At 53.1% G+C, this 24,396-nt stretch overlaps 1 protein-coding gene across 1 annotated transcript in view; it reads right to left on the bottom strand.

Annotated features, from left to right (window-relative positions):
- Positions 1-24,396, bottom strand: part of LOC135893928 (discoidin, CUB and LCCL domain-containing protein 1-like) — a 64,140-nt gene that overhangs the window by 16,149 nt on the left and 23,595 nt on the right. The window contains exons 3-8 of the mRNA XM_065421897.1: positions 11,912-12,043; positions 6,775-6,826; positions 5,449-5,521; positions 4,667-4,800; positions 2,849-2,886; positions 1,850-2,044 (exon numbers count right to left, since the gene is read on the bottom strand). Of these exons, the coding sequence (XP_065277969.1) occupies positions 1,850-2,044; positions 2,849-2,886; positions 4,667-4,800; positions 5,449-5,521; positions 6,775-6,826; positions 11,912-12,043 (624 nt within the window). The remainder of the gene's footprint in view (positions 1-1,849; positions 2,045-2,848; positions 2,887-4,666; positions 4,801-5,448; positions 5,522-6,774; positions 6,827-11,911; positions 12,044-24,396) is intronic.

The following is a 24,396-nucleotide window of genomic DNA, read 5'->3' as shown; positions in this document are numbered from 1 at the left end:
TCCACTCAGCCTCCAGCCGCCCGCCTCACAATGCCTCCATTTTCCTCCTTCCAATTAACACAGGCATTCTGGGCCCGCCACACAAAAGCCCCAATTTTGGTCAGGGCTCTGGAAACAAAGGGCATTTGCTGGCCGCTGATGCACAAGCAAAACATTAACTTGTTCAGCCCCGAGGTGGCCAGTCCTACCCCTGAGACAGTGGGGGGAGAGAGAGGCGGGGAGGGGGAGAAAAGAGCAAACGACAGAAAAAAGAGAGAGAGAGAAAGGAGGGAAAAATCAAGTTTGAGAAAAGGGAGACAGTGAAAAAGGAGAAAAGGCCAGAGTGAATGAGAGGGCTAGAGAGAGGAATCATATGGTCTGTGACCCCGTGCACATAAGGCCAACAGCCCCATGGGGAGGAAAACGTGTGGGTGGGGAGGGATCTAGAAGGGATGAAAGGGGAAGGATCTAATTCTGCTCCCAGTTAAACTGGAGCAAATCTGGAGTGGCTCCATTGACTTCAGTGATGTTTTTTCCAGATTTACACCAGGGTCACTTAATCCAGCATGAGTCCATTGGCTTCACCTGGTTTACACCAGTATGAGATCAGAATCAAACCCAGTCTCTCCCCATAACTTTGTTTTTTATAATGCTGTCCATCTCTTTTCCTTTAAACAGGGAGTCCTTATGCGAAAAGCGCCTGCACCCCAGAAATGTGGGTACCCCCAGGCTGTGGGCTGCCACTTGGCCAGAGAGCACCCCAAATCTAGCCTCAATCATATCTCCTGGCGCGGCGGGGAGCTGGGACAATGGAAGAAGGAGGATGAGCCAAGATTTCCCAAGAAGCGGCGCTCTGGTGCCTGGAGGGTGGGGTGAGTTACCACATGGCCGCTGAGCCCTGCTGGGTGTGACAACCAAGGGAGCAGCCCGAGAGCCGTGGCTGGACAAGGAGCTGGGGCTGATTCTGCTCTCGCTGTCGCCAGCGTGAATCAGCAGGAGCTCCACCGACGGCGGCGGTACAGAGCTGGCACAAGGAGAGCCGCGGGCTCTCCGCCAAGGGGTTCGGCACAGCAGATCCTCTCCGCCCGCTTTAACTGACCCCGGACCTGCCTCTGTCACCCCCACCCCAATCCGGATGGCTCATTTTGCACACACCACTGAACACCATTTACACCTGCTCGCTCGGGGCCTGGTCCAATGCCCACTGACTCCCCTCCACTTCTAGGGGCTTCAGCTCCACCTACACCTGACATGTGACGCTCACAGCTGCTGCACGGGGCACAGTGTAGGAAACGGGAGGGGTCTGAGGCTATAGGACTATTTGACAAGGCCTCAGGCCAGCAGCACTCATGGGCCAGGTCCTCAGCTGGTGTCAATCTGCTTAGCTCCGTTGAAGTAAAGGGAGCGACACCGATTTACACCATTTGAGGCTCTAGCTCTGTATATTCCATCAAAGGCACGCGGAGCTCGATTCTCCTCTCACGCTGCTCCTGGCTTCCAGCAGTGCAACTGCCCCTGCGTGAGCGGAGTTACTCCTGATTTACTCCGGTGCTAGTGGGCTCAGGATGAGGCCCATGATATGACTGTGAGACAGATTCTGGAGGGACTTCGCTGGGACTCACGGGAAAGCCTGTAAACTGCCACAGCTACATGGAAGCAATGGGGCTACAGTGATTTACACCCCGACATTGGCAGAGCTTCAGTGAAGTCAACGAAGCTACGCCAGTTTCCAGAGCTGAGGATCTGGCCTTAAACAGGCGTCGCTATACTGGAGTGATTGGGGCTGAGCTGGTTTACACAGCTGAGGAGCTGCTCCTAGCTGCGGTAGTACAGTCCTGGAGGAAGAGAACAGCCTCTGATACTTACTGACCTGTGATGTTCTTCCTTCCGCCCAGATCTATGTCCAGCCATTCGGTCTCTGAGCTGGGATCGGCAGCCCACGAGCTCCCGTGGGCGCTGAATGCCGCCTGCTCCGCTGTCCAGGGCGTGTACTGCCCCATGACGTTCACCTCGTGCCAGGAGGAGGAGGCGTTGAAGCCGGCTGCTTCGAGGGCGTGGTCACAGGCTGGAAAAGGAGGTGTAAAACTGAAAGGCAAGCGGAAGAACCGGCCGAGGCGGGAGGTCACGGGGTGGTGGGGGCTGGGCACAGCGACGGGGGGGCCTTTATGCCACAGTGGCTCAGCCACAGAGGGAATGTGGTAGGGGGAGTCTGATGGCTCTTAATGAAAAATTCCTCTCTCTGTGGCCCAGCCCAGTGTACGGTGCAGCCCCAGCAAACAGCCGGCAGCTCCACCTGGCTCAGCATTAGCCCCTGGCGGTAACTGCCTTTCTCTTGCCGTCTCCTCCTTTGATCCTCATCCCCAGTGACAAAGCCTGCCCCGCTTAGCAGAGGGGTAGCAGGGCTTCATTTCCATGCAGCGGCAGGGCTGGATTCAGCCCATTCATCTTCCCCAGCTGGGAGCCTCTCTGTCAAGCTGATCGCTCATCGCCTGCAGCCAAAGGTCAGCGCGGCTGGCAGAGCACAGCCCGCAGCGCAGGGTCATCACAAAACGTGCATTACACTTGCACCTGCCTGATGGCCTGCCTCTCTCTGCCCCCCTTTTAACCTGAGGTAGCTCTGCTGGGCCAGGTGCTCCGCTGGAGTAAATTGGTGTAGGTCCCTCAACTGCAAGGGAGCGGCTGTACGCCAGCTGAAGAGCTGGCTCATTGACTTCGCTGGAGTTCATTCTGATTTACTCCGGTGTAAGTGAGAGGAGAATCCGCCCCGGGGAATCTCCCCCTATTCCCACTGAAGCTGCCGGGAGCTTTGCTATTGATTTCACCAGCAGCCGGGTTGGGCTTATTCTAGGAGAAATGGAAAAGGACGTACCTTTGTGAAAAATGAGGCGCTTTTCAGATAAGGACCCCCTGTACAAAGAAAAATGGGTGGAGAGCATTACAAAACAGGCGGACAGAGATGGCCTGATTCTGATCTCATGCTGGCGTAGCTCAGATGTAACTCCACTGAGGTCAATGTCGTGGTAAGTTACACCAGCGTGAATCTGGAATAACTTCCCCAAAGTCAGTAGAGTTACCCCAAATTTGCCCCAGTGTAATTCAGAGCAAAATTCAGTTGTCAGGCTTCACTCTCCTTCCTGACTGTTACATTCGCTGATTTCAGCGGAGTCACTCCTGATTCACACTGGTGCGAGCGAGAGAAGAACCAGGCCACATGCAAGAAGGAATAACCATCACAGAGCACCACATTTTCCCTGCTGTGACACCTCGAGCTGATGGAAACGAAACCATGTTTGACACCCTTGGCAAAAATCAGAGTGGGTGTAAATGGGTGCTGCTCCCCAATTCAGTGGCGTTACATCTACTCTCTGATTACGACCCCCGCCCCGATGTCAAACGCTCCCGACCCCCATGCCGCCCCCACAACCTCAGCCATTGCCGATCACAGTTTGGCTGCTGCAGCGGACAGCACCAGATCTAACTCCCTAGAAAGCACGACCAGTTCCTCGTTCCACCAGGGCCGACCACACGCTCTGCATCAACATGGGGCGGTTTGGCCCTGTACACGCCAGCTGCCAGACTGGTCAGGCAGGGCTGCTGGCGAGATGAGATTGACATGACGCTGCTGACGCAAGTCACTGTCTCGGTAAAGAAGCAGCTAGATTGTATTGTTGGAATTAAATCAGAATTGGCTTCTATTCCCTGATTACTAATGATCTGCATTTCTATGGCCCTTTTCATCTAAGGAGCTCAAAGGGCTTTACAAACATTCATGAACATATTGAGCCTCACCCACCCCATGAATTGGACAAGTCTCATTACAGCTTGGGAAACAGCCGCCCAGAGAGATAAGGGCCCAGGTTTTTAAAGGTCTTTAAGCGTTGCTGCACGCCATGGTGCTCTGCCTAGCTGAGTCAGGTGCAGGGACGTGCGCGGAGGCGGGGGGTGGGGGGAAGCAGGGCCCCCCCCCATCACTGGGGTCACAGAACTCCTCTGGGGCCGGGGCAGGGAGAGTGAGTTCTTCCGGCCCAGCTGGGGCGGGGAGAGATCCAGCTCCTCTGGCTGCGGGAGAGGGAGAGCCTGCTCCACCACCCTGGGGCAGTGGGGGAGGGGAGGAGAGCCGGCTCCTCCGGCCGCGGTGGGAGGGGGAGGAAGGGGGAGAGCCAGCTCCTCCAGCTGTGGGGCACAGAAAGCGCCCCTCCAAAAGTGGACACATTTTTATTCCTGTGCACGTCCCTGGTTAGGTGCCTGAATCCCATTGGGAGATGGGCTCCTAAATCGGTTAGATGTTGCAACATTGAATGCAGTAACTCCTAAAGACCTTTAAAAATCTGGGCGTAAGCGACTTGCAGGTCAGTATCAGAGAAACAGAACCCAGGTCTCCCAGAGCCTCTCTGATGCCCCATTCATCGGCTCTTTAAAAGAAAATACGGGCCAAATTCTGCAGCCGTCACTCAGGTAAAACTTCAATGGACTTTTGCTTCAGTAAACACTGCAAGATTTGATCCTCTCTGATTTTGAGCTACACATTATCCCTCTAAAAAACAGCGGTCCAGGTCTCGGGCTGGTATAAATCAACCTAATTCCATTGCAGTCTGAGGATCTGGGCCAATCGTCCTTTGGAGGGGCATGGACCCCAGAGGAGGTCAGCCCAGCCATATCTACTAGCCCAAGTGTGTTGGCTGCTCACCTTTTTGAGTGGAGTCCATTGGCGAAGGCTGATTCATAAAGCGTGATCCCCTTCTCCCGAGACAGAGTCAGCTGCCCTCCCAGCTCATCCAAGATCACTCCAGCGTGGATGGCCGCCTTGCAGAGAACCGAGGTCTGGAGGGGGCACGGAAGCGGAGAATGAAAGGGAGGTAGAGAGAAAACCCCAATCAGAGAGCCCAGCCTGGGCTCCAATCCAGAATGGGGCAATTCCATGGGACAGAGAGCGTCTGGCCTCACTCGCAGTGATGTAAACCCGAAGCGACGCTGTTGATTTTGGTGGAGCTTTTCCAGATTGACAAGACCAGAGTCTGGCTCACACAGACTGTGATCTCTGCTTTATAAAGACTTTGGCCCAATTCTGATCTCACACCGGTGCCATCAGGAGTAGCTGCGCTGGAGCGAGACCAGGATCAGGCCCTTTATTTTTTGAAGTGAATTTTGCTCTGGCGCAAAGAGTGGTGGAAACGGCAGCCTTGGACTCTGCAGAGCGCCGGGTGCCCATGGATCAGACCCAGCATGGCCATGCTGTCCCACATTGCCCCTGCCAATGGGCTTGACCTGGAGGACCCTGGGGAATTCACCCTCCAGCAGTTCAACTCTTGGCCTCCCTGCTGAGACTGCCAACAAGAGACGGATTGAGGCAGCCGTGCCCGTGGCGGCCCCTGTGACGTGGCCCCTCTCTCCTGGGAAGGGGACTCACTTCCCCTACAGCTGCTGCTCAGGGCCGGTCACTTTGCGAGGAGCACTGAGGTTGGTACTCACATCTCGGTAGCCCTGCTTCGCGTTTCCCCATATGTCACCCGCGACTCCCTTGCAGCCCGCCGGGCAGAAAACGCTGAAACACAGGACAAAGGAGAACCCTGGATGAGGTTCTGACCTCTCAGCTCTTCTCCAGCGCAGCTGGGCTTCCCTTCATCCCGATGACCCTGGGGCTTGGAGATTTATTCCTCCCCCGTTATTTTCATTTAGCAAAGTCGGATCTGATGGAAGGTGCTGGACCAGCCCTCTATGCTCAGAACAGACAGAGCAGTACAAACTTGTCCAACCAGCCTCTGAGATATTCAGTGTCATTCTTGCCCTCTCCACTGAGGCTACCAGGAAGGGGGAGCATGGTGGTGGATTGTGTGATGTACTGTACATGGGGAAGTCAAGTCAGACCCATCGGGTTCATCCCATGAGCAGCATCCCCTGGTCCTGGAAAGAGCTGGGCCAAACCCGCAAACCATTTCCCCTCAAATTCCATTCAGACCAATGGGCTTTTAATCTGTTCGTGCCAATTGGGGCTCACGCCCCACAAATATCCTAATGATCAAGTTCCCCGGCAGGAACGGGCACCGCCTGAGTGAATGTCAATGGACTGTTCCTAGAAAGCGAATGGTGAAGTTGTAATGGTGAGTATTCGCACCAGGAACCTGACTCTGTTATGCTCCTCCCGTTAGGTCACAGAAAGGATAGCATGGGACCCGTGTATCCAATCCAAAGGAGTTTGGGTTCTGAAAATCAAATACACTCACAATGGGCTGCTCACAAAGGAGCTGCAGATAGAGAATTATTGGCAGCTATTTTTTGGCAGAGCATCTCCAATAACCAATAATTGGAGGAAATCATGATCAGTTCATGGACAGTTTGTGAATAGGAAAGGAGGTGACATTTGTCAGATAAATTACTACAAATTATTCACCTGTGCAATGAATCTACTGGTGGGTGGCTAATAACCATGAATAATCTGCACTAATGGCACCTTTTATTGGATGATCTCATAGTGCTTTATAACCAGTGATTACAAAGCCTGACAATCCCCCTGGGAGGCAGATACTACCCCACTTTAGGGGGGAAACTGAGGCACAGACAGGGGAAGTGACTTGCCCAAGGCCATTCAGTGAGTCAGTGGCAGAGAACCCCAGAATCTGGCTTCCTAGGGGCTATCTATATTATGGAAATTTGCATCAGTGTAAGCGCATCAGTGCAGTTACATCGGTGAAAATTGTCACATTCTCCAGATGCCCCCTGCCTGATGTCAGCGGAGTTACTCTGTGGATGGGTTTGGTTTATTCTCAGATCATAGACTCCCCGTCGGAAACCGCTCACCTGATTTGTTCCTGGTGGTAATGGGTCCCCTTATCCAAACAGGAAATCAGATCTAAAAGACAGACAGTCAGAGAATTCCAGTGGCCTCCCCCATCTCACATACCCAGAGGCAGACTGCTTTGCTGTTTGTTTCTCGGAGACACCGGCTTGACACTGATGCAATTCTAGGGAGTGCAATGAGTCACTCTTGATTTACACCCGTCTGAGCGACAGCAGATTCACACCCATCAATAAAGCCCTGGTTTGTATTATAAACCCCTCTTACTCAGCATGGTCTCACAGTGGCCTATGCTGCACCCTGCCCATGTTACACCCACACGGTAATGCCGTGTTATACCACCATTATCACCCCAATGGTCATTCACAAAGGGCCATGTTCTAACTTCCCAGTGACTTCAAAATGGTCTCAGCTTCGGTCACCTTAGGCTGGAGTTTATCTACCTACTTAGATTGTCAGCTCTCTGGGGCAGCAATTTGGTTCTACGTCTGTGTCCACGACAGGGGCTCTGTATGTGGCATTCAGTGATCACTCAGGCCCAGATCCTCAAAGGTTCTTACGTGCCTCACTCCCATCAAAAGTGTTTCCTCGAATGAAAAATGAATCACGCCTCATAATCCCTCCGGTGAGTATCGTTATTCCCATATTATAGATGGGGATACTGAGGCACCGATCGGGGACTGGCCAAAACTCACACAGCTAATCTGTGGCAGAGCCAGAGATAGAAGGGAGGAGTCCTGACCCACAGGCCCTGCTCTAACCATCAGCGGATACTGCCTTCCACAGGTATTGGCAATGTTTAGCAGCCAAACTGCTAGCTTATGAATGGGACCATGCTGAATAATGCAAGGAACTGGTGGCGTATTCCCTAGGGAAGCCACAGGGATACCCAAGCTGTTATTCTTTGTCTCTTCTAAAGGAAATTACACACCGCAATCCAATGTCGGTGGATTCCCGGCAGCCCGGCCCAACCCACCCACTCTCACCATTCCTCCAGAAACCACAGAGGACGGAGGAAAACAGAAGGTGACTCATGGATGTTTGTGGCATACACCCACCGACTGATGTGCAAGTCCCTCAGGATCAGACGCCAGCTGCATGTCTGGAAGGGTCAGAATGTAGGGCCCTGAATCTCCTTCGCACTAAGGCCCCGTCGCACCACTCAGGGCAGTATGAAAGGGGTCGCGAAGTGAGAGCACAGGGGCTCGGTGCCCACTTTACAACCCCTTTATACTGCCAGCATGGCACTTAGGGGCTTTAGTGTACATAAGAATTGGGCACCCTGTGTGTGTGTGTGTGTACACCATACACACGCACCTACACACTCACACGCATCAAATCCACAGAGCGTGGCAGGGTAGAAAGGATTAGCCAGCACTGACTTTGGGACGGCTGCATTATTCACAAGTGACAACGGTATGAATAACGCTCAGCATCCCAAATGACAGCTCATAAAACCCTGTCACCACACCCCGCCTGCTGGATTCTGCACATGCTCCCTAGGTTACAGCAAAGGTTCTAGCTGGGGGGGGGGGGGGCACTGGTGGACTGCGGGGCATTTCCTGATGTGTTGTCTGGTTACATGGCACTGCCTTCCTTACTTCCGGCTACTAAATGGCATGGAGAGATGGAGCCGTTCAGTATTTTCCTAAACCGACTTTGCTATGGAAGCAGCCGGCGAGTCTGAGATCCCCGACGGGCAGGGAAGCGACCTGCCTGCGTGTGAATGGCAGGGGAGGTGGATGTCCCGATCAGAAACATCCAGGAGACAATCCCTGCAGTCTGTGCAAAATCTGGAGACTCCCTGGGGCACAGAAAATCCACATTAGCAGTTGAGTCCCAAACATTGTTTTTACGGCTCTCTAGTGGGCGATCCTTGCCCTGCCTGGGGCAGTTGTGATGTTTTGGGGGCTAATTCCATATCTGGGAAGGGAAGGAGATTTTTCTGTGTCTCTGGGGTTTTTTTACGGCAGCTGTTTGAGGCTGTTAAGGTTTGGGATGGTAGAATAGAAGTCCCAGGGAGATGGACCAGTGGGCAAGTGCGGGGGAGGTGGTCAAAAGTGAATAATCACTCGGATAACACCACCACATATATGGTTGTGATGGGGTGGGCCCCTCTTACTGTCCCTCCACTGGCAGCCAAAGGCTAATGGGAGGCTGAAGGCTTAATTAGCCCACAGGATGGCACCTGGAGGGTGGGCAAATCAATTGCTTATCAGGCCCAGCTGGGTCTCTGTAAAGGGAGGAGCTCAGCACAGAGACTGAGGGTAGGGAGGAAGTTTGTCTGCCCAGCCCAGGGGAAGAGCCCCTCTTCGGATCCGCTCCTGAGATGGAAACATTGACCCCAGGCCAGGAGAGATCTGGTGAAACCAGAGGCAAGGCGTGAACCCCGGATAAAAGGGCAGGACCTGGATTTCCAGGGGGAAAGCCCTGGGAGGAATTGCTTGCTACCTGAGCTGGACAGGACTCTGGAGCCTGGAAAAGGGCTGAGGAAAAGGGCCTGGAAGCAGGCCCAGGTCAGAAGAAGCCCCGGGAAGCAGCAAGGAGCGGCAGGAGCAGACCTTGACTGCTCACTCTGGAGTCCCTCCAGAGGAAACTACGAGGGATAAGGACTATTGGAAGCCCTGAGACACGGGGCCCAGAGTCAGGGGCTGCTGACACGAGTTTATTGAACTATTTATTTGTGGGACTTTCTGTCCCCCTGGCAGAGGGGGAGGGGGAAAGGTGACCTGGCTGGAGGATTGAGTCACAGGAAGCAGACCACCGCAGGCCGGAGTGGCTGTCCGCTGGGGCGCCAGGAGTGGAGTGCCAGCTGCGCCAGGAGGGGGCATGCCAGTGGTGAGTCCCCTCTTCCAGTGGTATTTTGTATGGCGTTATCCGTGTGATAAAGTGCAAACCACCTAGCAGTTAACAGATCCCAACTGGAGTTTGAAATCCACCTACTGCAGACATGTTTCCTCCACTCCTAAATGTGGAATCCCTCCCCTTTCTCCACCCCTGCCCCCTTCAACTTATACCGGCTCAAGGCCCAGGCTGGGTTCAGTCCTGAGCCAGGTTTAAGGTCTGTCACAGCCCGGCAGTGCTGGGACTGGGAGTTTTGTACTTGTGACATTCCAGTCCATATTCCTTATGAAAATATGCTTATGATATGGTTATGACATAACTGAGATGGCTCATGTAAGGTGTCATTGGAAAGGTTATGACTTACTGAATGTGATTATCCAATTTGTATGCATGTATCATTTCGGTATCTAAGTTAGGAATATGGACTATGTAACAATTACAACTGGGTGTGTATTGGGAAGACACCCACCGGAGGACAGGCCATCAGATTTGATGGGCCATCAGGAGGAACAAGAAGACTGTGAAGATACTAATCTCTCTCCCTCCTGGGAGGCCATAGCTGTGACAATTCTAGATCAGGTGGTCTTGTCACCTGATACTGAACATTATCTGGGACTTCTTGTAACTTTCCACTGAAAGGGAAGAGGGGTCAAGTTTGGGAAACAAAGGATTCCCGCCTTCTGTAAATCTTATTTAAGGGTGGAAAGGAAGACAAACGAGACTCTCCTCTTTGGCCTACCCAAGAAGAAAGACTGTTGAAAGTACCTGAAGGGACAAAGGAACTAACCTGAAGGGAAAGGCAGGGGTGAGTCCAGACTGAGACAGGGGTCCAGTCTGTAAGAAGAAATAAGTGGAACTCGGAGCTACAGAAACTCTGCATCCCGCCTAAATTCAAGATTCAGGGTGAGAAATTACTATTTATAACCAATTTCTTTAGTGAAACAAGCTTAGTTTGCGTGTTTGGTTTTATTTGCTTAGTAATCTGCTTTGTTCTGTCTGTTATCTCTTATATTCACTTAAAATCCACCTTTTTGTTGTTAAACAAGAAATACGTTTATCATAATATAACCCAGTTTGTGCAATTCATAACTGGGGGGAAGAGGCTGTGCATACCTTCCTCCACATTGAGGGAGGAGGTAGATTTCATAATATCCCTTTGGGTCTGCACTCCAGGGGAGGTGGGCACCTGAGTGCTGGGGCAAGTCCCTTTAGCTGAGTCTTCCCAGAGCTGATCTCTCTGTCCATGTCGTTCTGCAGTTGGGTGTGGCCCTGCCTGTGTCTATGCTGGAGGAGGCTTAATAGCTTGGCTCAGCAAGACAGGTAAAAAGGGTGCCCAGGCTGGCAGAACAGCCAGACTCAATGGTATCCCAGTATATCAGGTGGCATCTTATAGGGGGGCAACCTGTCACAGTACTATCAGAAAGGATGCGACAGGGGCGATTTCCATGGTTCTCATGGGGCCCCAGCACTCAGTTCTAGCCCTGGGAGGCCCGGAAGTACCATATTTTTAAATTGTCACATTATTGTGTCTAGAAAAGTGAATGCACATCCTTTTTTTTGAGGTCTGTTTATTGTAATTGTTCTCTCCCTCTGACCCCCCGCCCTGTTTAATGGATGGTAACGAAGACACCTGGCTTTGAGGGTGGACATTGATGTGTAGTCCAATATCATTTTGCAAAGCTCTTTAAGTGGGATCCCTGCAATATTTTTTTCTGTAACGTGTGTGGCGAACACAGAACTCATGATGGGGGCGGGGGGGGGTGTGGTATAAAGGGTTAATTGGCATGAGCCCGGAACAACTTGCACAGCTCGATCACAGGGTCAGCATGCAGGTGTCCAGGGGGAGCTGCGTGAATAGGGGACTTTTTGATTTGCTGGCAAGTCTGAATAATGGGGGTGGGAAGTGGGGAATAGTTTTGGGTCCAGATCCTGTTGTCAGCCCAAATATGGTTGTAACAGCAACACGAATGCCCTGTGGATAGGGAGACGGCGTCATTTGTGGACCTCTGAGTCCTTTGTCCCTGATTATCCCACTCAGGAGAAGGACTAGAGCATAGATGTAGTGAGGGATCCTCTTGGCCTACCCACCCCAGCTTTGCCAAAAGCATCCACACAGAGCTGGGCTCAGTGATGTGCTGGGGGGGGGGGAGGATCCGCCGGCACGGACTCCTGCCTGGGGGCATTCTGTCCCCATGGAGAGGGGGCTGGATCCTTGCTGTGTAACTTGTGTCCTGTCCCTTCCCCCGCTCCCCAGGACCAGCTTCACTCCATGTTGTGGCTGCAGGGTGTCTGTACCTGGGTGCTGGCTGGTAGCGTAGGAGAGCAGGAAGCCGCGCCCTGACCGGTGAGTGGTGCTGTTGAACCAGATGGTCACTGAGCTGGAGTTCATCACCAGAGGCGTGGGGTTTGAATTCCCGCAGTACGGACCTGTCGAGGGAAAAGAGGCCCCTGAGTGACACACACAGAAACATGGGGGAATTTCCTCCTCCGCTGGTGCTAATAACGGGAGAGATGGGCAGAGACCAGGGGCGTCTCCTAGGGCAAAGGGCTCTGCCGCCCCTGCTTTGAACCACAGTCATCGGGCTCTTTACCAGCTTTTGCACACTGCCATGACCATGATCCATCAGGTGTCTGCTTCGCCTCCCCATCACCAACATCCATGAGCCAAAATCCGAATCACCAGCCTGCACCCACCACTCCGACCTTTTGGGGGAGGGCGGATAGAACGGGGCCCAGATCAGACCTAGCCACGGCTATGCAAGAGGAGAGAGCATGGGAGGAGAAGGCAACAGAGTGGGCGAGAGGTGGGCCTGGGCAAAGCAAGCGAGAAGAAATGAGAAGCGAGATGCAAACAGGAAAGGGAGCCGTGCAGGTGATGCAGACAATGCGTGGGAGGCAGAGGAGGGATCAGACAATGACGTGGTCCAGGTGACAGGAACAGGAGATTATTTTGGCAGCAGCACTGGAGGGGAGCAAGGGGTGGGTATGTGTCACCGGCAGATAAAGAGTAGAAGAGGGAAGGATTTAGAGGTGTTCCCCACAGCTTTTCTCCTGGCATTTCAGCTCCGGGCTGGAGTAACCAGTATGAGGAGAGCAGATCTGTTATTACAACTGCTCTGCAAAGGCTCCGAAAACCCATTGCACCTCCCCAAAGATCCCTGCCAAGCTGGTCCCTATTCCCCGTACTTCAAACCCAATTCTGCTGCCCCCAAAGACCATCACAAATCTCCCCTTGACTTGAGCAGGAGCAGGGATCAGCCCTTAACAAAAAGACCGACCGGCTGATTTCAGCAAGGACACGCTCTAGAAGAATGTCTCCCCGCAGGACGCTGCCCACGTTCAGGGGGAAATGCTGGCTCGCTCTCCGCGTGGGAGGCAGGCTGCAGTGTCACTGCCGAGCAATACGAACTGGCCCAGATGGCCAGACGCTTTCTGCAGCGCTGCGTCCGCTTCCAAAGGGGCGGCCGAGCACAGCGGCAAAGTGAGCAGACGCCAGCAGGGTCACCTCTGCTACGGATGATTGTAGGGCGCCCTATGCATTCCTAATGGGGCCACCCTGTCCCCCCTCCCTACATCCACTTTTCACCCCACTCCATCCTCAAGGCCCCTTCCGCTGAGAGACTGAACAGGTCTTACACCTTCCTCCGCAGCAGCTGGTGCTCGGCCACTGTCAGAGCCTGGATCCTGGACAAAACGGAACTGCCAGATTCGATGTCTCATTTTAGAGCCCTGCAGCATCATAGACCACAGGGGGTGCTGTGAGTCGCGCACAATGCTGCTTCTCCCTGCCCCACTCAGGGGCACCCTGCTGCAGCCGCACGTCAGCTGGAAGTGAAGGCTCCTTCCTGCTAGTGCACAACTATAACAGTATCATTAGCGACAGGACCTTCCCTCCTGTAGGATCCCAGAGGGCTTCGTGTGGTGCTTATGGCCAGGAATCACTTTGCCCACCACTGAAATGCAGCCACTTCTGAGGTGGAAGGTGGCAGCTATTTAACAGTGCACAGTAGTGCTAAGCAGGTTAGGATGGGAACTGATAGATACTGGGGTTGGTGCTGCTCCTGGCAGCCTAGGGCCTGTAAATGTACCGCAAGGGGTCAGGGGAGAATCCCCCAAGAGCAGGAGCACAGTAGGGAGGATATCGATGGCCCTACACTGCCCATCTCTCATGTAACTCTGGGGTGGGGCCTGGGGCAGGATGGGAGGACACATCCTACGGAGAAGGACAATGCAGACTATGGAGATTCTAGGCTGTGGCCTGTGTTGTCTGAAGGACCTTGTGCCCTACTGAGAGGAAAGGGGAGTTTACACCTCTCGCTGAACTCTTGTTTCAGGCCAAGGGTACATTTACGCCAGGGATAGTTGTACTGCTGGTAGGCATAGCTGCTTCAGCTTTAATCCAGCTAGTGCGGGTACCAATAGCGGAGAAGACTTGAGTGGCTAGCGAACGTTGCTACCTCGGACAAGCCCACCAGGGACTCTGGGTGGGTACTTGGGTGCTGGCCAAGGCTTGGTCTGTCCAATTGCATCTACACTGCTAATTGTTATGTGCTAGATTAAAGCCAGTGTGGCTATGCCTAACAACTCCTGCTACACATACACCTTCATTTGGGGTGTAGATGGTCCCTTAGACCAGTGGCTCTCAACCTTTCCAGATGACTGTACCCCTTTCAGGAGACTGATTTGTCTTGCGTACCCCAAGTTTCACCTCACTTAAACTACTTGCTTACAAAATTGGACATAAAAATACAGAAGTGTCACAGCCTCACTATTACTGACACATTGCTGACTTCCTCCTTTTTACCATCTAATTATAAAATAAATCAATGGGAATGTAAATATTGTGCTTACATTTCAGTGTATAGTATATAGAGCAGTATAAACAAATCGTTGTCTGTATGAAATTTGAGTTTGTACTGACTTCACTAGGGCTTTTTTTATGTAGCCTGTTGAAAAACAAGGCATATCTCTAGATGAGTTGATGTACCCCCTGGAAGACGTCTGCGTACCCCCAGGGGTACACGTACCCCTGGTTGAGAACCACTGCTTTAGACAGTGCTTTCTCTGAAAAGTTTCCTTCACAACCATAAGGGCTAGAAATTTAGAGCCAGACCCTGAGCTAGTGTAAATCAGTGTAGCTGCTTTGACATCAGTGGAACTAGACTGGTTGACACCCGCTGAAGATCTGGCCCTTAACTTTTTTTTTTAACTGAAACCTTAAACGGGGCATAATTTGAATCGGGGGAGGGGTGGGGATCCCCGCTGCAAGGGGGCTGGACCAGCAGAGCAGGAGTTTCTCGTCTTGTCCTGAACTAAACAGAAGACCCCAAACTGGCTGGAGCCTCCCCATCTCTGAGCTCAATGGCTGGTGCCACCAAGTTCTGTATCAGTGGGGAAAATGCCATTGCACCGGCAATCCCTTCCAAGCGTGCGCTGACTCGGGCCAGCTCCCCAGCCCGTCTAACCAGGACAGGAGAACAGCAGGTTCCAGATCTCTCTCCAAGCAGCTTGGGGCCTGCTCGCTCCCAGAGCCAGAAAAATATCTGCACTCCTTCGGGCCGCTGGTATGCAAGGCAGCGGCAAGACAAGACTCCCACAGCGTTCCCAGAATAATGTCTAATGAGGCCTCTTCTTAATTACGTCATGTCTGGGCATCGGGAGACAGGCAGTCCTAACGCTCCGCTCTTATTGGGCAGCCGGAATCGCTCGCTCCACTTATTGGATGGACACACGCACTGGCTAGGCTGCCCCAGTGTAAACTACTCCTCTTCACTGGAAGGAAAGTCCACCTCGCAAATGCAAGCACAGCCAGTGGCTGTTAATTCGTCTGATGGCCCTGGAGGATGGGGACAAGACTAAGGGGGCATCTGTTTAAGCTCCCTGTCCCCACCTTCCTGCTTGCAAAAACCAGACCCAGCAAATAAACCCTTCAGGCCTCGAACCATTTAATCCCAGTGAATTTCCAGTACCGTCTCTCTGTTTAAAACTTCAGCGTAACCAGCTAATGGTGCCGGTCAGATGGCCTATGGGAAGAATCTGTCCTGTCCCTTTGGTTCCTAATGGGGCAGGTTCCCACATCCTCAAACCACCGTCTCTGTTCTTCCCTTCACCTTTTTTGCAAAGTCTCGGTAGAGAGGCCAGGGGCTGGATGGACCATTCTGCTCTATTGTATCTGCCCAGCTCTATTGTATCACCCGTCACCGTGGTATCTGGGCACTGTCCAGAAATGCATGGAACCTCAGGACTAGCAGCGTGCCATGGTCCATGAACTCCCTCTGGCCTCTAGGGATGGTCTCCCAAGGGTGGGGTGGAGGAGGCCCCGTGGCAGGGCATTTGAGCAGGCTTCTCCTGCCCCAGCGTGCCCTGCCCCTGGTCTGCAGATGGAGAACGTCACTCCCCCAACTTGTCCCAGCCCTGTGTTCAGTGAAAAGCACACCACAGGGCCCAGTTCTCCTCTCCCAGACGCCAGGCGGGAGCATGAACCAGGAGTAGCTCTGCGGAAGTCCCTGGGCTTGACTCTGACCTCACACAGTCTTTACACCAGAGTAACTCTGTTTAGTTCAGTGAGTGGCTCCTGATTCGCAGTTTGTTTAAATATTGCCTTTCCGCCGAGGTTCAGCCCACGCTCATGCAGGACTCTCTTGCCATATTTTATGCTGCCCTCCTGTTCCGCCTTCTGGGCTTGCTTCCCGCAAGAGCCTCCAATGTGCTGACAATGCACAAAACCTTTTAAAGTGACAGCGCCCTGATAAAAATCTTAGGGCCAGATCTCACGACTGGCCCGAGCACCCTGGCTCATTGCAGTGAGTGGGGGTAAAAGCACAGGTGGCTTTCTGCCACTTTCCCACCTCTCCCCTGATCCTTGAGGCTGCTGGGGGCCAAACCGCACTCAGTGCAAGTTGGAGCAGCCTCGTGGCTGCCCTAACTCTCACTGGTGGGTAAGTGTTTTGCTGGCCAGGGCTCATGGAGCACATCATATTCTGGCCCCCTCCCTGACACCAGCCCAATCTGTAACACCTCCAACACCAGGAAACCAAAGCAATCTCTGCACCAGCTGCAGATTCCTACACGGATCAGGTGTTGCTTTAAATCTCCTTTATGCTGCTGGACTGGCGCAAAGGAGAGGTCAAAGATGCGTCCCTTGCATTTGAAATCCCTGGCCGCTCCTGTATTGCTAATAACAGCTTCAGAAGACTAACCACGGAGCCAGTTTAAATAGCGAGGGTCAGCGCCACAGCAGGTGTAAGTTGGCCCAGCTCCAGGGACTTCACTTAGGCCCAGATCCTCAGTTAGTGTAAGTCTGGAGGAAAGGCTGGGCAGGTCCGTGGAGAACGTGGCAAATTTGAGGCGATCTGAGAGGATTTGCAGATGATGAAAGGGAACCATAAAGCTGGCAGACACTTCCCACACGGGGGAGGGGTCCAAAAATGAGACGTTATTCTCTAAAAAGGAGGTTAGTGGGACTCAGGCAGAACTACTTGATGCTGAATAAAGAGCCAGGAAAGGTGATCCAGGCTTAAACGTAGAGGTGGGTCCAAGCTGTTCAGATCAGGGTCTGTTCTGGTTCAAACCCATTACAGTGGACAGTGACCTTGTATAAGTCACTTTACTGCTCTGTGCCTCAGTTTCCCCATCTATAAAAGAGGGAGATTAATATTGATCAGTGGTGGACATGGCTTAGTTCACGTTTAGAAAGTGGTTGGAGATCCTGGTGGAATGCAAAGGGTGGTTCTCCTCACAGCCTGTGTAACTGGTGATAAGTTTTCTGTGGCTAGATAATTTTTAACTCCATTTACATATCTCCTCGGCTGATGAAAGGCTGAAGCCCAGGGGAAGCAAGACAAATGTAAACCAAAGCACCTGACTCTCTCTCTGTAGCTTGATTGGTCACTTCCTGCTGTATCTTCCCCCTCTCCCTTTCTTGCTGTGTTTAAGAGCTCTGTGTAAGCGCGAAAGCTGGTCTCTCTCACCAACAGAGGTTGGTCCAATAAAAGATATTCTTTCGCCCGCCTTGGGAACCAAAACAGCTACAACAACACTGCATGTGCTACTCAAGAGACACTCGGGAACTGTTCCAGGAATGGTTGGAGGAATTTTCTGCGACGTGCCGCCCAGGCACTTCAACAAACCCTGGCAGCGCTCACATGGACAGAGGGTCCTTCAGCAAGGAACGTCACACCTCTCAAATACCTTGGTGCTCATTCCAGGCGTTGGTCCTTATAGCACTGAGGACAACAGGAAGGACAAAAGAGGAAGAATAAGCTCACGGACAGTGCAAGGGATTGAGTCAGGACTCCTGGGTTCTATTCCAGGCTCTGACACTGATTCACTGTGGGAGTTGAGCAAGTCACGTCCCCTCTCTGTGCCTCAGTTTCCCTGTCTGTACAATGAGGACGGCATTTATTTTCCCACCCCTTCCAAGATTGACACTCTTCTCCATGAGGTCCACAAGCCTTCGTCCTTACCTCCAAAGAAGCTATTCATAATTGCTCACTTAAAGGCAACTTGAGAGGGATTTTTTTTTTAAAATGTGCTTGTGTCGAGTCTGGTTGTGCTGGAGGACCTGCTGGATGTCTCAGGGAAGTTTACAGTGAGAACGTGCATTTTAAATGAAATGGTGTCAGTGTTTAACAAAGGATTCCTTACTCCAAAGACTTCATTAGGCATTTGAGTTAAATAAGTACTAACCAAAACAAACTATGGGACGTGTCCTGAGGGGACGGGAATGAGGGGGGCACCATTGAAGTCAGAGTTCTATTAATTTTACATCAGGTGAGGATCTGGCCCAAAGTTTTAAACAATCTGGCTAAAAATCCCTTCCCCTCCAAATTGCGCAGCTTCCTCTATCCTGGCTCTTGTGATGTTGTCATTTGACAAGTTCTGCGGTCACCACAGAGTCTCAAAGGGCAGCGAAGATTGGAATTGAATATATCAAGCAAAGAGAATGGAGGCAGGGCGGGGGTAACATGCTGTTCAGGACACCCAGAACTTTGAACCACCGTGTTCCGTCTCTGCGTGTCAGCTCCCTGCCCTGCCAGCATGTCTCTGCCAGTCTTCACCTTGCCTTGCAGGTAATCTGCAGTGCGCTCAAGTTCCCCAGAGACCTCTCTGTGGCATCCAGCCCTCTCCTGCAACACTCCCAGAAGTTACTCAGGTTTATTGTGCCTTTCAAGAGACAACGCCTGCAACTTGCTAATACAACAGAGGGTTTGGCAAACACTCCTCTTTCAATCACAGCACCGGGTTGGTTGCTATTCAAAGTAAAGTAAGTTTATTAAACAAAAGCCAGGTAATGATGCCAAGGAGAAGGCATAACAATAGTATTGTGTCGGGCCTGATAAGCGTTGGTGACACAACATAGTGTGTTCCAGCGGGGAGGAAATGAAACCCTGAAAATCTTCCTGGCCTGCTTTATGCATGGCAGAGAAGCAAAAAAAAAAAAAAAAAAAAAAGAACCCAACTCCAATGCTGATTGCTTTGTGGGTCACCTTTCAGGGACCCCATCCCCAAAGGAGACAGATGCTCTGAGCACTAAGATCACCGTCAGCTTCTCATAACCTCTCTTCTTCTCCAGCAGCCTCCAATGCTCCAATTCCAGAGCATATGCCTCCCACCTACTCTCTTGCTCCATAGCCATCCCTTCCAAATGGATTTCAACACCCCCTCTGCCTGCCTGACTCTCTTCCCACAGGCTCCGCTTTCCTGCTGGAAGCTGCCAAGCGTTACACGCCTCAATGGCAACAGTGCTTGGATTTTGAAACCACCACGGGGTGAGAAAAAAAAGCCCTGTTGAGTTATTGCTTCCGTCTCCCCAGCCCCAGCGGTCAAGGATACAAGAGGCTAACACACAGCTCACCGGCACTGTTAGCAGAACCAGCCATGCTGCAAATAATCTGTGTCTGCACCTCAGTTACCCACACGAACAGAGAGAGCACCACGTGTTGTAACCCATTGGTTCCCTGTGTTACATCTTGCTCTGCTAGTGGCTGGTGTCCACACAGGAAGATAAGAGCCTACTACTGCTACCAGCTAATAGTTACTACTTTAGCTCAAGTGGTAGACGCCTGTTCCAGGTTCAGTCCCTGCTACTGCCCTGTAGAGTGTGTGTGAGGAGTCCTTGTATTAGCACAATTCCAGTAATCTACACAGGACTTATGGTAGCTGCTTATAAGAATTTAAGGCTGGCCAAAGGGACTCCAGTGAGCAAGGGACACGCCCATCGTTGGTCTGTTCAGGCTGTAGTTCAGAAGTGCTGCTGGATTCCTCACCAATGCTAAGTTCTCGCCTAGCAGTATCCCTGAGCAATGCTTTCCAGCCTCTCTGGTTGGCTAGCAGACTCCGTCCCATCTTGCTGGAGGATGACCTGGCTTTGATTATACAGGCCTTCGTCACCCCCCCTCCCCCCCAGGTAGACTACAGCAATGCAGTTGGGCTTGCAGCCATCAGCCCCTGGGTAAACTCCAACTAGTACAGAACGCTGCAGCGTGTCTCCTCTGCACATGTCTCCTCCTGCTCTCTGCACATGTCCCGGCCTCTGCTCTCTACACTGGCTCCCCGTCCAATACCGAAGCTGAAGGTCTCAGCCCTTGTCTTCGTGGTGCCTGGGCCCAGCATGTCTAGAAGAGGCTGAAGCTCCAGGATGGGGATTGTGGTTTGACAGCTCTGCTTCTCAGGAACAAGGGGACGTCCTACCAGAAAGCTCATCCGGGCAGGAGACCGAGCTCTCTGGGGTGGCAGTCTGAGGCTGGGGATTGAACACCCACCGGGACGAAGGGCCATCACAAACCTCCCACTCCAGGTGCCGGACGTGCTTCTGCAGCCTGCCTTTGCTAACACACACAGCAGCATGTAGCTATAAACGTCCCCCCAAATCCCTACCTGAACAAAAGCCTCCACTGCAGACACGATTCTCCCCCTGGGGACCAGAGGTGGATTATGGTTTTGTGGGGCCCTAGGCCAGAGCAAGTGGAGGGCCCTTCCCCACCCCGTCTACCTGTGGTTCCCCCTTGCCCTCCCCAGCACTCCTGCCGGGGAGCGGGGATGGGGCGTGGGGGCGCCCACTTTTCCGGGGCCCCTGGGGATGGGCCCTGTTGGCCCAGTGGCTAATCCGTGAGCGAGAGAACGAACCACACACACTATAGATGTTAGTCCTGTCGCTTAATGCAGGACTGGAAGATGCTCAGATATGACAGGGATGAGGCTGGGGAAAGGACCCGACAAGAAGGAAAACCTAGGCTGCCTATCAAGCGAAGTGTCCTAAGGGCGCGAGCAGCGAGATTGTGGAACAGTCTGTTCTTGGGTAGCAGGGGCAAGCGCCATTGCTTGAGTCACTTAAACCTCAGGGCCATGCATTGGCCAATGCACTGCAGGGAACAACCCTGCCCTGTCTAGGCGGATGGAAGTGACGTGATGCTGGCCGGGGGGTGGCATGCGAACGTTAGGGATGCCTGACATGGAGACCTAATGAGCTAGTTTAGTCCGATCCGCGTCTCTGGGCCCCTCCCCTCTGAAGTCCCCAGAGCTCAGCACTTCGCAGTGCCAGACGGCGGTGGTGGACGGTGCCAGGGCAGAAGCCCGAGCGGCAGAAGTACTGAGCACCGAGAAGCACACCTGAAATCAATGGGAGCTGCGGGTGCTCGGCCCCTCTGAAAACCAGGCCTGTACTGAGGAAGGAAAACCCTGATAAGTCAATCCAACTCAATGGATCTGCACCTGGGATGGATTTGGCCCCTCCTGTTTTGGGCTGCATCAACCCCAGCAGTGGCTAAGTTTACTGGGGGAAGAGATCAAAGCTCAGCCTCCCCCCCCCCCCCCCCCCCCCAGACACGGGAGGAATTCTGATTAAAAGCCCGTGGGAGGGATAGAAAGGAACCCTGTAACCTTCCCCTCCCCCCAAGCCCTCCCAGGCTACAGATGAGTCACCCCACATTTAGACTGTGCATCATTAAGACCTTGTGTCCCAAGGCGAAAGAGGAGCCTCCAGCTGTGCTCTCTGTGGATGGAAGGGTGGTGGTGGGTCCTGTCTGGGGCAGATTCCCCTCTCCTCCACCGTTCGGCCAGCCCTGTATTCCAGCCAGATGGCGGCATATGACACATGTTGTACCAGATGTTCCGGGGTTACTGACGTGTTTGGTATGTGCTGATTCAGGCTAGAAAATCCGAGCTGCCCCAATACACAGGGGCTGCTCCCTCCAGGCTGTCAACGCAGCAGAGTCGGCTAACCACCCTGCTCTCTCCTGCGTTACATTCCGTTCTGCTGCAACAAGCAACCAGCAAGGTCATGGTCAGTAAATCAGACCCAGGAAGTTTAACCCTGCCAAAGCTAGCACCAAGCACTTTGTGTGTCCAGCTGGAGCAAGGAGGGCACCAGTAGCTAGATCGGGGTTTGTGACACACAAGAATAGTAACATTTAGCACGGCTATTCTAGCACGTCTCCTGGCAGGATCACAAACGGCTCTGCCAACATTAATCTATCAGGGACCTGTCTATCTTATGGTTTTCTCTCTCTATAGCAAGGGTTCTCAAACTGGGGGTCGGGACCCCTCAGGGGGTCGCGAGGTTATTACATGGGGGGGTCACGAACTGTCGGCCTCCACCCCAAACCTTGCTTTGCCTCCAGCATTTATAATGGTGTTAAATATATAAAAAAAGTGTTTTTAATGTATAAGGGGGGGTCACACTCAGAGGCTTGCTATGTGAAAGGGGTCACCAGTACAAAAGTTTGAGAACCACTGCCAGCCGGTTGCTGTAGTAACTAGTGACTTTCTACAACCCTCCTAGGACTCAGGTGAATATTATCTTCCCAGTTATGCAGCTGGAGAAACTGAGGCACAGAGCGGAGCAGTGACTTACCCCAAGTAAGTCAGTGGAAGAGCTGGGAATAGACCCCGGGAACAACTGCTATAATCACTAAACATCAGAGGACCCAATCCTCCAACCAGCTCAGGTTGTACGCTACATATGTCCGCTTTTGACCAACCACCCCCAGCTCCAAATGCCCTTCCTTCAAGCTTTGGGGGAGTTTGGATCTGGGTCCAAACTTTGTGGCTCAGACTCCACTCACAAGGCAACACGTCACAAAACGAGAGGCTGCAACATCCAGTCTAGCCAAGCTGCACTGAGCACAAGACCAGAGATGGGATGGGGGACAGAGGGGCTTTCGGTCATCTTTGCAGCCCCCAGATCCGGGAGCCAAACTATGAGGACTCAGACCACAAGCGTAAATCAGAGCAGCCTTAAGGCTGCTCTAATTTAGTCGGGTGCTCACGGCCCCCGGGTCTCTCCCAGCAGCAGGGGATTGCCAGCTATAGGGACCCTCTAGCCTTGCCCACTTCTCCTGGATGTGCTGCCTGCACTGCGATGGTGCAGCAGTTGGAGTTGGGCTGGGGGTCTGGCTCGCTATGTATATATTGCTGTGATTCATCCGAAGTGGTGCCGATCACTAGCCAGAAGCGACATCTGAGTCAGAGTGAGTGAATCCCACATCCTCATCCTGCTCAAACAGCACTTCCGAGAGGCCTCTGATTTCCCAAGGACAGTGCCAGTGACTGGAAGCCCCTCTTCCAACCACAACACTGACCTAGTCCTGTCCTCGCCCCCTCTCCCACTTTAAACCAACTTTTCCACAGAACTTCCCCACCTGCTGAGCCCCGAGGGGCCTTCCCAGCTGTGCCGGCAGAGGAAGGGAGCAGACTATTGAGTTTAACCCTCTACAGTTCACAGCGAGCGATAATAACCGGGATTCCTGGGCCTGCTCCAGCATGTTGGGATGGAGAGTCTCAAAATGCATAAATCAGGGCCCAAATCCTGCCAGGTGCTGAGCGCCCCCCAAGTCCTGCCCAAGTCAATGGGAGTTCATTGGTACTAATGTGGCATCCTGGCTCCGTGTGTTGTGTCCCCCTCTAGTGGCTGGTACACATGTAGGAGAAGAGTCTACTACTGCTAGTAGCTAGGCAGAAGCTAATCCCTGCATAGGTGCCGACTTCCCCTCTGCCTGGTGGGTGCTCAACACCCTCCCCCCCCCCCCGCGCACACACACACCCCCCCCTGGCCCTGCCCCACCTCTTCCCACCCCAGCACCCCCCTCATTCCACCCCTTCCCCAAAGTCCCTGCCACTGCCCCGCCTCTTCTCCGCCTCCTCCCCGAGCGCGCCGTGTCCCTGCTCCTCCCCTGCCCTCCCAGAAAGTCCAAAGCGCCGCCAAACAGCTGTTAGGTGGCTGGGGAGCTGGAAGCGCTGGGAGGGAGGGGGAGGAGCAGGGATGCGGCACACTCGCGAGGGGGGGGAGAAGGAGGCAAGGAGGGGGGAGCTTGGCCGCCAGTGGGTGCGGAGCACCCGCTAATTTTTCCCCGTGGGTGCTCCAGGGCTGGAGCCTGTGAATCCCTTAGTTCAAGTGGTAGCAGCTCAGGCTTCGGGTGAGGCGTCCCAGGTTCTAACCCTGTTGCTGACTTTTGTAAGAGTTCTGGCTGCTCAGCCCCTTTGAAAATCAGGCCCTGCTCTTGTCGGCTGTACAACTGCCTTTCCTGCAGCACGGCCAGGTGCTAGAGCTAAAGCTGTAGGCGCCACTCTCGGGTCCTTCTGAGCCCTGCCCGTCTTGATCTGCTTTGCAATCTACGCGCCAACTCTTGGGGCCAAATCATTCAGGTCTCCGCGACGCCATTCCTGACCCTGGAGCTGCAGCAGCAGAACTGCAGACTTTGGCCCTTGCTCTGTATTTCTCCAACAGCACCGCGTGTCTGTATTAGTTGTACCTAACCCTGAACCTTCTGGGGCAGTATGTG

Source organism: Emys orbicularis, chromosome 23 (genome assembly GCF_028017835.1).
Source record: "Emys orbicularis isolate rEmyOrb1 chromosome 23, rEmyOrb1.hap1, whole genome shotgun sequence".
In the NCBI taxonomy this organism is placed as follows: domain Eukaryota; kingdom Metazoa; phylum Chordata; order Testudines; family Emydidae; genus Emys; species Emys orbicularis.
This window is presented reverse-complemented; position numbering and strand designations above follow the sequence as displayed.